The 13,232-nt window shown below is 37.9% G+C and overlaps 1 protein-coding gene across 1 annotated transcript; it reads right to left on the reverse strand.

Annotated features, from left to right (window-relative positions):
* Positions 1 to 3,517: 3,517 nt before the first annotated feature.
* On the reverse strand, positions 3,518 to 4,828 carry BJY04DRAFT_202833 (uncharacterized protein). The gene is made up of 2 exons (XM_073713268.1): positions 4,107 to 4,828; positions 3,518 to 3,984 (listed from the first exon to the last, which is right to left on the reverse strand). The coding sequence occupies exons 1-2, from the start codon at positions 4,821 to 4,823 to the stop codon at positions 3,529 to 3,531; spliced, it is 1,173 nt and encodes a 390-aa protein (XP_073564833.1). The 5' UTR covers positions 4,824 to 4,828; the 3' UTR covers positions 3,518 to 3,528.
* Positions 4,829 to 13,232: the final 8,404 nt, after the last annotated feature.

Here is a 13,232-nt window from a genome sequence, read left to right on the forward strand (position 1 = left end):
GTGATCGCAGAAGCGAGGTGATTGCTAAGAAACAGGCGAGGTGATCGCTAAGAAACAGGCGAGGTGATTACTGAGAAACAGGCGAGGTGATCGCTGAGAAACAGGCGAGGTGATTGCTAAGAAACAGGCGAGGTGATCGCGGAGAAATAGGCAAGGTGATCGCTGAGAAACAGGCGAGGTGATCGCAGAAGCAAGGTAATTACTAAGAAATAGGCAAGGTAATCGCAGAAGTAAGGTAATTACTAGGAAACAAGTAAGGTATTACTCGTGAGTAATAGAAATAATACTTGTAAAAGAAAATAAGTAATATAAAGCAAGGAATTAATAATAGATTAGTAAACTATAGAACCGTGTACCTACTATTAGTATAGTACGCGGGGATAGAGAAAGAAAGAAGAGAAGAGATAAGTTAGGAGAGGAAAAGGTCTTATATAAGTATTATTTCTTCTAAAAGTAAGGTAAATTTTAATTTTACCCACGCGGTTGCCTATTAAAAGTGCTTAAAGAAAGTAATACTTTTTTAAGTACTTTATAAAGTAGTACTTCACCTAAGTACTTACTTCGCGCTTTACTTAAATATTTAATAAGACTCTTACTTAAAATAAAGTTCTACTAGTTAGGAGCTACTAATCCTATATAGATTTTACTTATTTTATTTTATAAATACTTCGCAGAGCTATACTAGTTATAAAGGCTGCTCGCGAGGAATATTTATATAATTATACTATCCGCGAGAGATAGGAGAGTATTAAAAAAATAACTTTATATACTATTATATAGTAGTAAGTTACCCGCGAGAAGGCCTTTTCTTTTTCTGTAGTAGCTTTTCCCTCCGCGAAGAGATTTTGCTAGTTATATAGGGTTTTTACTAGCACTTGCTAAGTATATATCTAGATTAGATAATAAAAACCCCTAGCCTTAGGGACTAAGGCCTGCAAGGGGGAAGGGTAATTATAAGGACACGCGAATGTCCTGCTAGTACTAACTTAGCCGCGGGCTAACTAAGTATATATTAATTTTAGAATCCTCGTGGAGCAAGATTCTGAACCTTAGTATTAATCTACACTATTTCTACAATCCTTAAAAACAGCCCTTATTTCCTTATTAGGTTCCCGAGTCTTGAATACGCTAATTCAACCAAGCCTATAAGAAACCCCTTTCTCATAGTCTACTTATTTAAGAACGAATGCACGATAATAATATATAATAGAACAGTGCGACAGCAGATAATTAACTTATACTTGCTCTATTATAGTAGCTTTTCTAATCTGTCGAAACCTTAGTCCCTTCCACAGCCTAGTTAAAAGCTAGAGTAAGAGATTTACAAAAATAACCTATACTGCCCTCTTTATCTATTTAAACTTATTTTTATTAGCTTCTAGCTTTACTCTAATATAGTTTTTTCTAAAAATCCCGAATAGAGTTAGCCACAGGATAACTAAAGTTATTTTTTATATAAAAAGGGGTATATGCTATCCTGTTCGCTCTCTTATTAAAGGGCTCGAGTTTAATTTCTACTACTATATCAGGACTAGATATATTACTGCCGTGCTACAGGCGAGGCAACCTATTATAACTGTAAATATTATTTTTATTAAGGCTAAATTGCTGTTATTTATTAAAATATTTAGATTTTATAAGTATAGTCTAATAGTAACTAGGCTAAGCGCTAACTAGAAGTAGTAGAGTGTTTTTTAGATATATGCTTTGGGCCTAGAATAGCTCTGCTGTCTTGGGGATTTAAGTTATCCTTAAAAGGGAAATAGGATATTTCTCTTATTATTTCCCTGTCTTGACTTTATTATAGCTAGAGAAAGAAATAGTCTATCTATGTTTTAAAACCTTTCGAGTAGTAGGAATCAAAGTGAAAACTAGCTTTATACTTACCCGGATCCCGTAGGAACTGTCTAGTTATATATCTTCAGCCATAATATTTTTGGTAATATTTTTTTCCCTTTTTTTCGATTAAAATATTTTCCTACAGCAGTGAGTAGCGACCAGAAATAAAGAAAGGGTATTAGGGCTTGTCTACCCGCCCGTAAGTACTATTTTTTAAGCTCCAAAAGCTGCATTTTGGGTGGTTCACATTTACGTCCGAATAAAATCCGCTTTCTTAACTAGGATCTTAAGCTATATATATGATTTTTTTCTTGCTATAGACAACCACGCTCTAAATCCCCAAATATTAACTCCCGCTAATAAGAAACGGGCGGCAGAACGTGCTACTTGTTGCCTATTATTATCTAAGTATCTAAGTAAGTACTGTTTTCAAGGTATAGCGCCCATACCTTTTACTAAAAAACCCTGTAAAGAGAACACCCTCTTACTTATTATACCTCCTTCTGAGGTGCGATTGATTCCTAACGCCAGCGACCTATATAGGTGGAATTTTAATAATAAGCTCAGTACTTTATTTTAAAAGAATCTTAATAACCTTTTTATAAATAATTATATTAAGATCTGTAATACGCTTGGTGACAAGCAGGTCTAGGCTGTTAGTTATAAACCGGCTCTTAAAAATAATACTCGCGAGATTAGAGCTGATATTATACGTCTTTAAGCTAAACTTAAACAGCTTTAGTAGTTATATAATTGCCTCTAGGATAAAAATAAGTAGTTATTAAAGGCTGTTTAATTTTAAAGGAAGAAATCAAGATAGCTTCGGAACTTACTCGTGAACGCTGAGAAACAGATCCGTTTCATAGCCACAGCCATGCAGAAATTACAAAAGGTATTATAGCTAGTTATGTTCTATCACAAGAAGTTCAATTTTCCAAGATTCTACAGTGATTCTCGAAATCGGTCTGACCCCTAAACACATGTTGATTGTTTTGCCGGCCCCACCACCAAGAGCTTGGCATGAGTAGTTTATTAAGCTATTTTCAGCATTTACTTTATTGCCCTGTAAGTACTCCGTATGCAAATTTTATTATTTTGTGAAACTGTGTACTGTCATATGGTCGACGAACTGCCCAGATGACCAATGACGCGATGAAGCCCAGTAGGCAGCGAAATTCAAATCATCTCTCCGGTTTCCAGCAGCACCGCCACCAAGAACGCATCGCTACGCCAAGCCTACCCTGTTCCAAACTGCATGCCTCCAGAAGATATTTGTTGATCTATTCTCAAACCACGCCAAGCCGTCGCCCCTATTTCGCACCGAGTGCAGTAGTAACACAAGCTTCACAGAAGGCTACCTGTGTGCACGGAGAATGATCTATGAAGACCTGCCGGCTAGAGTTTGTTGAGCCGGGAGAGGGGAAGGCTCCTTGCCAAGCTTGGATATTCTGATATAGGGCTGGTTCCTCGAGGGGAGCTAAGGTATCACCGTGAAGAATATCTTGTTGAAGGCGGCATTGTGCTGCCTTTGATTGGGTAGTTGACCTCTTAGAGCCATGTGATTCAAAAATAATGTAGATGAAGGTCGCTGGACTGAAATTTCAAGACAAACACGCAGATTCAACTCCGCAATAGCTCCAGCGCAAGAAGAGCGACGCGAACGACTTGACATACCAGTAATTCTCCAAATCATCCTTTTAATTGAAAATAGGAAACAAAAAGAGCGGCAGAAGTTGCAAGCCACGCTGCTATTGCGAAGGCTGCGGAAACGTCATGTGAAGCAACTGAATATATCAGCCCTACCGAGCCGCTTGAGAGCGTCACCAAGATAGCAATCCACACGACCGCAGCCTTATTCAGGCCCTCGACGATGTGAATACCCCATAAAGTGGAATTTTTACCAGGCCCGTAGATAACAGATGAATGCAATTTTTTGGGAAAGAGTTCCAACCACACTGCGTCTAGGAAAGCGTGTCCTGGTTCAAGAAGCTTTGTCGCAAAGGCTTCGCTTATATTCCACTCCTCGATCTCACTGGGACACGGAGAATAGTGCCAATTCTTCATGTGAACTTCTTGCTCTGGCGGTATAGATGGGGCTTTTATGTTGAGCGGTGTAGGAATTCGACCAAGCGGCATTAGATGGAACTGGAAGAGAAGCATCAGAGTAGTCGCCTTCGGTGTGTTACGGCGTCCCAAAACTCAAATGGGCAAGAAATCTAACGCATATGATGGGAGCTGTCACCTGGCAGGAGAATCATGTTACTTACAGACACAAAGTTTATCTTTTTCGGTTTGTAAAGATGCAAGTCACCCAAGCACCAGGACAGCCAAGAAGGCGCTTTCTGAGATCGTAACAGCGGTATGTTGATGAGCCACGACTCCTCTCTTCTGATATCTTGATAGGCGAGGTGAAGTTCGGCGAAAAGTATTTGATCATTCCCGAATGCCGTCACATTAATCTGCCTAAAAATCTCCGATTTACTGGTACTGAAACAGATAAGTAGATATTTTTGTTCTGCTTGACGGATATTGTGCGGTACGGGTGGTGACAAGGTTGAGTTAGACAGACTGTGTCCTCTACTGGTGTAGAAAGGGACAGTAGACTGTTTAGATGAACCGACCATGAGATGGGCAGCTGGAGGTGCTCGTGGGGTCGTAGCAAATGCGCTGTTTGAGATGGTCTGCAAAGCCCTAGAGGACGAAGAAGAAGAAGAAACAGAAGAAGAAGAGGGACCTAATGTCCTCTGTCGAGCAGATGCCCTGAATTTTGCCTGCAATCGCTTTGCTGCACCCTCCTCGCGTTCTCGGACGTCAATATGTAGAAGCTTTCCGAGAGGACTCTTCCATGTGATGCGTGTAAATCCTTCGGGAGCCCTGGGCCAGAATATGGGTTCAAACACGGTAAGGTTATATAAAACACGACGCACAAAGCTTGAGTGTGCCTCCTTTTGTGCCGCGTCAAGCCTCGGATGCTGCGGTGACATCTCCGCGACCGGTAAATATATGCTTGCCTCGGAAGATTCTAGAGAAATTATATCCTGTTTGTTCCGCGTGATGTCATTGATATCCTTGTCACAGAGTCCTAGCCATTTTCGTATGTTGGCTACTAAAGTGGTAAACGCCTCGGATTCGACCATGAAATGTTCAACCCTCCGGAGCATCTCTAGCGAAAGTTCGCTCTGAGACTCTGATTCTTCTGATTGGTCTTCCTCACTGTCGGACAATTGCTCTTCTGGGCTATTGGCGTTGTTTGACACCGAAACAGACATTGTTTCTCGATGGTTTGACCGTGTCTCAAGGAGCTTACTTAGCTCTTTGCGATTTGAGACAAAAGTGTTCTTTGATTCTGAAGCCATTGCCCTAGCCAGTAGTATCGTGATTTGTCGAGCCGCTTGTTGAACAAATTCCGCGACAACCCTTTGGGCGTCCACGGATGCTTCCCGCTCTAGACCACGCCCATATTCAGAAAGTAACTTAACAAGCTTTTTCTTTATTTTCCTGATATTGTACTTCGCTAGCGCAATTTCGAGAAGCGGACTCAAAGTATCGTTTTTGAGGAGTAGATGTGTCAACTCCAGAGCGGGGTTTGCGGTCTGGCTGGAAGAGGACTGCGAAGAAGCTATTGAGTCATCTGAGAAGATGCTTTCAACTTCGCTCTCGCTCCCGTCGCTGTATATTTCTTTTTTACTTGGCAATTTCTCAAGGCTAGCTAGTTCACTTCTCGTTCCCGTTGATAGGTCTCCGTTGTTCCGTGCCAATTCCTGAAGGACTGCCCGGTGAAGAGAAATATTGTGCTGGGCGGAATCCGCTGGGCCATCGACGTTGAGGAGTTCCGCTAATCTAGAGCGTATTTTGATTCCTGGATCCACGTCGAGTAAGATGAGAAGGTCAACAATCGAGTGCCGCCAATTCAATTCCAGCTTATTTCGTTGAGCACGGCTTTCAAGGGCCCTTTCAGCTTGTCGAGTTTGAGGCATATTTTCATGGCGAGCTGAGGAATTTCTGAGTGCGTTCACTACTGGCATGTCTTTCTGGTCCTCGGGAATTTGTGCCATCATTTGCTTACCCAACTTCGCGGATAATGCCGCGGTTGAATCTTGCCAGACTTTGTTTTTATAGGAATCCGAATAGTCACCTATTAGGTCAACTGTTGTTCTTTGCGCCTCATCATGAAAGCCATGAGACATGACCTTTTGACCAGTACGCTCTTCTTCTCGGCCAAGTCGCAATTCTATCATCCTCTTCCCAGAATCTGAATTGATTGTGTCGTCCCTCATACCGGCCCGGTTGGCAGGCGCTACCGGGCTGGATTGCTTCTGATGTCCCAATCCAGGAAAGACGGCGTCTGGCATGATATTCGGATAGGGACTATGATCATCTTCGTATTCGAAATGCCAGGGACAATCTGGACTGAAATGGTCATATTGGCCGCCTAAAAGGTTATTGATTATTTGTTGCCTGCCTTTTAATGTTTCAATTTTACTTACAGTTGTAGCACCCTTGAGGGTACCTGCATCTTCCTATCCAATGTCCGAAGCTACCGCCTGTATATCAGGTTATTAAGGCATAAAAACGATCTCGACTCAGATGATCTCCATACATTCAAAGCAACCCCTTGGTCGTTTGCAATTTTCACTCCAATGACCGTATTGGTTGCCTGTCAATTTTAGCATTATTGCTTTACAGTAAGAGTATGAAATGACATTTAAAACATCTCAAATGCTCTTTGCCTTTCCATGGGCAATCGGTTGAATCGTGCACAATCGATCCGCAAGTAAGGCATTTGACACTATTGAGCCTCTTTGGAGCTCTATGCATCGTGGGTGGAAGTTTTTCTATATACAAAAAAAGATAGTTTTCAAAGCCGGTAGGAGATGTGGTAGTGAAGGAGAATGGAGGAATTCTGAGGTTGAATTCAGAGAGTTGAGTCTGGTGAAAAGACACGACATGGGTCTTGTCCTTGGAATGCGGGGTAAAGGCGGGGAAGGGGAACTATCGTTGGATATCTGTCGTCTTCTATCACTAACAATACGACTGACACCTCATCACCAAGCTGATGCTCGATCCCAGTTGAACAGAATCAGAAGTCAGGTCCTGGCGGGCCAATGTTGGACTAACCTACTCTTGATTTGATGGTTTTTGGAGCGAGGTGACCTCGAGATGGAACGCGGCTCTAAGCATGGTCCGTCATTAATCCGAAGGCTGAGTTCAACATGTGAGATAATCCACGAGGAAGGTATATTGATTATTGTTCGGGACAGTGAAGCTCGTTGACTACGCAAGGATGGATATAGTTCTTACTTCTGTCAGTCTGCCACCTGCAAGTGTGGATCATCGCACGAGTCTTTGGAGCAAGTTGTTCGGCATCTTGTATTCATACTAGGATCAATCAAAAATTCGAGTAGATGGACATAAAATTAAAATACCACATAAGTTTTTAAGTTCTTCATATGTTCTTCATACAAAGAATATTACGGCCGCCCTCATTTTAAGGCGATCCGCTCAATGAAAGAAATTACGCTAAGTTCTTGGCGGTGGGGCCAACAAACAATTGACAAGTGTTGAGAGGTCAGACCGATTTCGAGAATCACTGTATTTGAAACCTGTAGTCTATGTTTAGTTTATCCTGTCTGGCATTTTCCAAAAAGCGGATTCTATAAAGGTGATTTTAGTAGTGGCCCAGTTAAGATAAAAGCAAGATCCTTATAAAGCTTAAGGGCCAGGCAATGTAAGTTAGTATGTATATATTATAGTAAAATATCTCTATATACTAAGTAATATAATGCGGCAACTCTATTAATTGTATTACTTTTATAGAGCATAACAGAAGATCAAACCCGTTTAATTATTAAACAGCTCAGAACATTGAATAAGCAGATTAAGAATAAGAATATTCTTAATAACAAATACTATGCAGACGGGTTGATTAACTTGGAGTTGCTTTTTTTATTCTGTCTTTAGATTTAAAATGCTGTTACTTCTTATAATACCTCCAAGACCTTATAGCCCTTTTAGCAAGTACAAGCTGTACTTAGACGTTTAGTTAAAAGATTTAACTGGCCAGATTCTTGGAATATTAATTCTAAACAATTTATTAAGTACTATTAAAGTTTAGAGGGGGTTCAGCAAGGCCTTGGAACTGGGTCTGGACTAGAGACTAAATCTAAATCCGCGTCTGAATCCGCGTCTGAATCTGAGTCTAAATCTGAGTCTAAATCCGAGTCTAAATCTAAGTCTAAATCCGAGTCTGAATCCGAGTCTAAATCCGAGTCTGAATCTAAGTCTGAATCCGAGTCTGAATCCGAGTCTAAATCCGAGTCTGAATCTAAGTCTAAATCTAAGTCTGAATCCAAGTCTGAATCCGAGTCTGAATCTAAGTCTGAATCCGAGTCTGAATCCGAGTCTAAATCCGAGTCTGGGTCCGAGTCTAAATCCGAGTCTGAATCCGAGTTTAAATCTAAGTCTGAATCCGAGTCTAAATCTAAGTCTGAATCTGAGTCTGAATCCGAGTCTGAATCCGAGTTTGATAATGATCCTGAGCCATATAATTATATAGACACCAAGCTATGGAAATATAGTATATCTTTAGCCCATATCTAATATAAGGTTAAGAAAGAATATGGAGTTACTATAATGCCTGGGTTAGTCCTAGGTTGGTTAAAGAGTAGTAGAATAGAAATATTTAGTCTGATTACCGGCTATTAGTATAATAGAAAAAAAATGGCAAGGATTATATACTTAGTAGATCTTCCTGATTTTATAAGGCATGTTAAGGATATTACCTTAATTACACGCGGACATGTATTCTTTGATAATAGTCTAAAATATAACCACAAGCTTGTTAAGGGTATTAGGCTTATAGCTTATATAATTATAAAAGAACAGGAGCTAGACCTAATATTCGCTCTAGCTCTATATAATACTTACTTTCCTAAGATATATATCTGGGTTAAATAAATAGATAGTATTTAGACTTGGGAGAGTCGTAAAGGCTTTTAATAAATAATAAGTACCTTGACTAGGTTCTAGGTTAATACTCTCCAGCCGTTAGCTAGGTTTCCTAGGAGTAACTTAAACTATAGTAAGAGCTTATATTATAATAATAATTAAACTCTAGAAGAACTACGGCACGGCCCTAATAATAAGACTATAGTAAATACTTCCCGTGAAGTACTATTCTTACCACTATTAGAGCGACTAGCTTCTAGTAATTACAAGATTATAAGTAATAGGCATACAAGCTAATTAATAACTTATATACTAGATTACTAGAATTCTCTGGTAGGCTTTAGTAGATATAGTTTAGATAAGTTATACCTAAGAGCAGCCGGATTTAAAATAATAAAAGCTTTAAGTATATATGATTTTTATACCCTGCAAAGCAAAGAATAGATTTTAACTATTATTACTTAGTTTCTTTGCTCCTCTAACATAGTTTTTATTCTTTATAATTAGAATAATTATTAGTATACTAAATATCAAGACGCGCTTAGAGACAAAATAGTATTTTGCAGTTAGGTAGCAGAGCTTGCAAATAAATAACACAGATTTTTAGTTATTAGAAATAATAACTTAATCTTTACAGTTAACTTGCAGAATCTTTAGGACATAATAAAAAAGAAAAGACTTATATTCTTTAGAAAAAACATTAATTAGTTTATGACTAAAAATTTATCTAAAGATAACTTTTTAGAGATTTTAAATTTTATATAGTTAGTTAAATTATAATTTTCCTACTATTCTTATCTTTTCCTAAAAGGCTAGTTACTAGTTTCCCCCCGAGCAAGTTTTCCCCCAGGACTATATCTCCCCCTAAGGCTAGTTTTTCCCCAGGGTTATATCTTCTCTAAGGCTACTTTTTCCCCAGGGCTAGTTTTCCCCCTAGGGCTATATTTTCTCTAAGGCTAGTTTTTCCCCAGGGCTATATCTCCCCTAAGGCTAGTTTTTCCCTAGGGCTAGTTTTCCCCCAGGGCTATGTCTTCCCTAAGGCTAGTTTTTCCCTAGGGCTATGTCTCCCCTAAGGCTAGTTTCTCCCTAGGGCTATGTCTCCCCCTAAGGCCAGTTTCCCCTCGAGGCTTAGATTTTACCTTTGGAATATAGATTTATATAAAAGTTTTCTAATATGAATGAATTAATAAGAGGGATCTCGTGTATTCTCTGAATTTATATTAAATGGGGATAGTAGGTCTTTACTACGCCCTAAATTTTAAATATCTATATATCTTATAATCAGCTCCTCTTGCATCCGCGGTCACTCCTCAAGCCAGAAGTATCTTGCTTGTTAAGCTTAATACGAACGCCTTTGCGAACGTCTGTTCAGTCTCCACGGGGCTCGGGTGTTAGTAAAACCACGGAAGATGCGCACTCTTATACAGCAGATCTTGCTTAGTATATACAAGAGAAGGTAAAAGCTTAACTAAACTAGTCTTATCAAATATTCTATCCTTACTATTATTATCAGTACTTTGTTAACTAAAAAGCTACTGTTATCTAGACTATCTAATCCAGTCTTTAAAATTTATTCTTTTTACTCTTTATTCTAGAGAATAATTTCTGCCTACTATACGCTCCTAAATAAAGTCACGTATATCTTCGAATCGGCAAACTATATTATAAAAAGAATAATCCCTTACAGCCTTCTCCAGCTGTTCGCCAGTATTAGCCTAATTAGCTATCTTAATAAGTCTACACAGAGATATAGCTATTATATTCGAATTTAGATACTCTAATACCTCTCTTGCTATATCCCGCTCTTATTAATTATTTTCCTATAGGAGTGTGTGTAGATAAACTCTAGCCCGATCCTAAATTAGTATTAAACTAGGTCGAATATGCGGGGGGCACGATATTAAGAGGGTCTCGGTACTTTAAATAAAGATTCTGTACGGACTATGCTCCTTATTACGCCTTGTAAGCTCGGGTGTACGGCATGCCTTATTTATAAAGCTGTCTGTTCTATCTTCTGTGCGATAACTAAAGAGTAGGAAAGTATAGCTTGGAATAGCTATATATTAGGTAGCTCTATAAATAGATAGCACAGTATATAGATTCGCGGGCGAATACTCTATTAACTAATCTCGAAAAACGCTATCTTAAGTATCTATAAGACTCCTATTTCGAATCGTGGTGTAATATTCTAAAGCATTATTAATCTATGCTTTGAAGTTATCGCGTTTGACCCTCCAAGTAATAGGGTATCTTATATTCTAAATTTGTTCCTAGATAAAATCTCGGACATCCTCAAATCGCTATATTAATTAGTACTAGTAAAAACCTAGAGATTAAGGATATACTAACAGCAGTGGATCCATAAATATAGTAGTCTCTTATAGCCTTTACAAGTTAATCCCCTGTATTAAGCTAGTTTTTGGTTTTAATCTATCATACCCCTGTAAAACTAAATTATCGGCGGTTAAAGGTGTCTAACTTTACCTTTACAACCCTTCTCTGTATATGGTTTCCCTATAATAATTAAGTAATATTATTATTAGCTGCTTGCTATTTTTGTTAAGCTTTATCATATATATTATTATATATTACATAGACCCTTTTAAGAGTGTATATTATAAAAAGCTTATACGGGCCTTCTTCCTTGTTTCTTGTTGTCTATTGACGGTAAAACATGTACCTCCTCCTGCGCCATCCTCGCGGCGGCGCTGAATAAGGGAGTATAGACGCCATGTAAAAACTAACTGGACTAAAATTAGTGCTTATAAAGTGGTATCTCTGTTATCTTAAGAAAATAATATATTAGTTTTATTAGTTTTCATACCATTTTAAATATGCGCGTTCTGAAAGGTGATTTTTCTGGACGCCTTTAAAAATGCGTATTTTAAAGATAGCGGCTAATCCTCTCCCTATAAATAGAGTTAGGTTAGCTCTTATACCAGGAATATAATACTAAATTCTAAGGTACTTTACTTCGAGCTGCAACACGGTTATTATATAATATCTTTGACAGAGTTGCTTGAGGTATATAGTAGAGCATGGCCGCTTGTTAAGAAACTACTATTTAAACCAAAGTCTAAAGTCATATAATTCAAAAAAAAAGTAGCGCTAATAAACAAATTAATAAGGGAGCTGAATAAACTTGGGAATAGAGAACTAAAACAAGGATTAATTAATATTAAGTATTTTAAGACTTTACGCGGATACCTTAAATATTTTAAGGCGCGATTTAATAAAACTAGCATCGCACCTGATAACTATAATAGCATAATTAATTTTTCAAACTTGGAGATAGAAAACTTGGGTTACCCAGATTTTTTCAAGATTAAAAACCTGCTATATAAATAGTTTTACCGAAAAATATACGGTAAAGGAAAAGGCCATGCTTCTAAAAGGTTAGAGAGTAGCTCTAGAGATAACCCTAGGTCTAACTATAAATTAGAGAATAGCCTTCCAGAGTCAAGTAAAAAGGCTAGTAGAAAGACTAATTCTTAAACAAGAAATACCTCTAATATAGAGGAGGAGCCTGAGCCTTATAATAAGTTAAGTAATAATCCTAATAATTCTAACGATAATTCTGACGACGATTTTGATAATAATCCTGATAATAATCCTAATAATAATTCTGATAATGATTCTGATAATGATTCTGATAATAATTCTAATGATGATTCTAATAATAATTCTAATAATAATTCTAACAATAATTCTAATAATAATTCTAATAATAATTCTAATAATAATTCTGATAAGTCTAGCAGCACTAATAACTCCGTATATAATATTAATAATAGCCAGGTTCTTAACAAGGGATAGTAATAAAGAGTAATAGTATTAAAAGATCTCCGCAAGTTAACTAATAACCTTATAGGCTATAGCGAGCTAGTAGCATGGCGTCAAGCAGGAAACACTAGTTTTTTATATATTATTATATATAAGTGTCGTTGTTGCTTCACAGCACGCCTAAAGCCTGCAAAACAGCAGCCGCTTCTAAAGTTAAAGAGAACTTATATTTTTTAGTAATCCTTGGCAAAGAAAAAAATACCTAATAAATATCACTCATCCTAATATGCCAAGTATTATAATAGAGATAATATTAACGGACTAGGTCTTATCGCCTGGCGGGTAGACTTAATATATATAAGAAATATAATATTAGTTCTTCTCCCTACAGCAAAAGCCTAGTATCTAGAAATATATATAAACATGCGCTAGACTAATAGTTATTAGACCTAGAAATCTCGAGATAGACTTCGGTTTATTTATGGAGGAGACCTAGTTAAGGTGGACGCGTTAATTTACTAACAAGCAATTAAGCAAGAAGGAGATTACCAAGTAGTATTAACTAGTAAGAGGCCAAACTTTCCCGAAGCTAGCTCTATAAAAAATATTTATTAGAGAAATAAAAATACTCACGGCAGAGCATATTATCTAATACCTAGAGC

Source organism: Aspergillus karnatakaensis (genome assembly GCF_047715665.1).
Source record: "Aspergillus karnatakaensis strain CBS 102800 unplaced genomic scaffold BJY04scaffold_91, whole genome shotgun sequence".
NCBI classification, from domain to species: domain Eukaryota; kingdom Fungi; phylum Ascomycota; class Eurotiomycetes; order Eurotiales; family Aspergillaceae; genus Aspergillus; species Aspergillus karnatakaensis.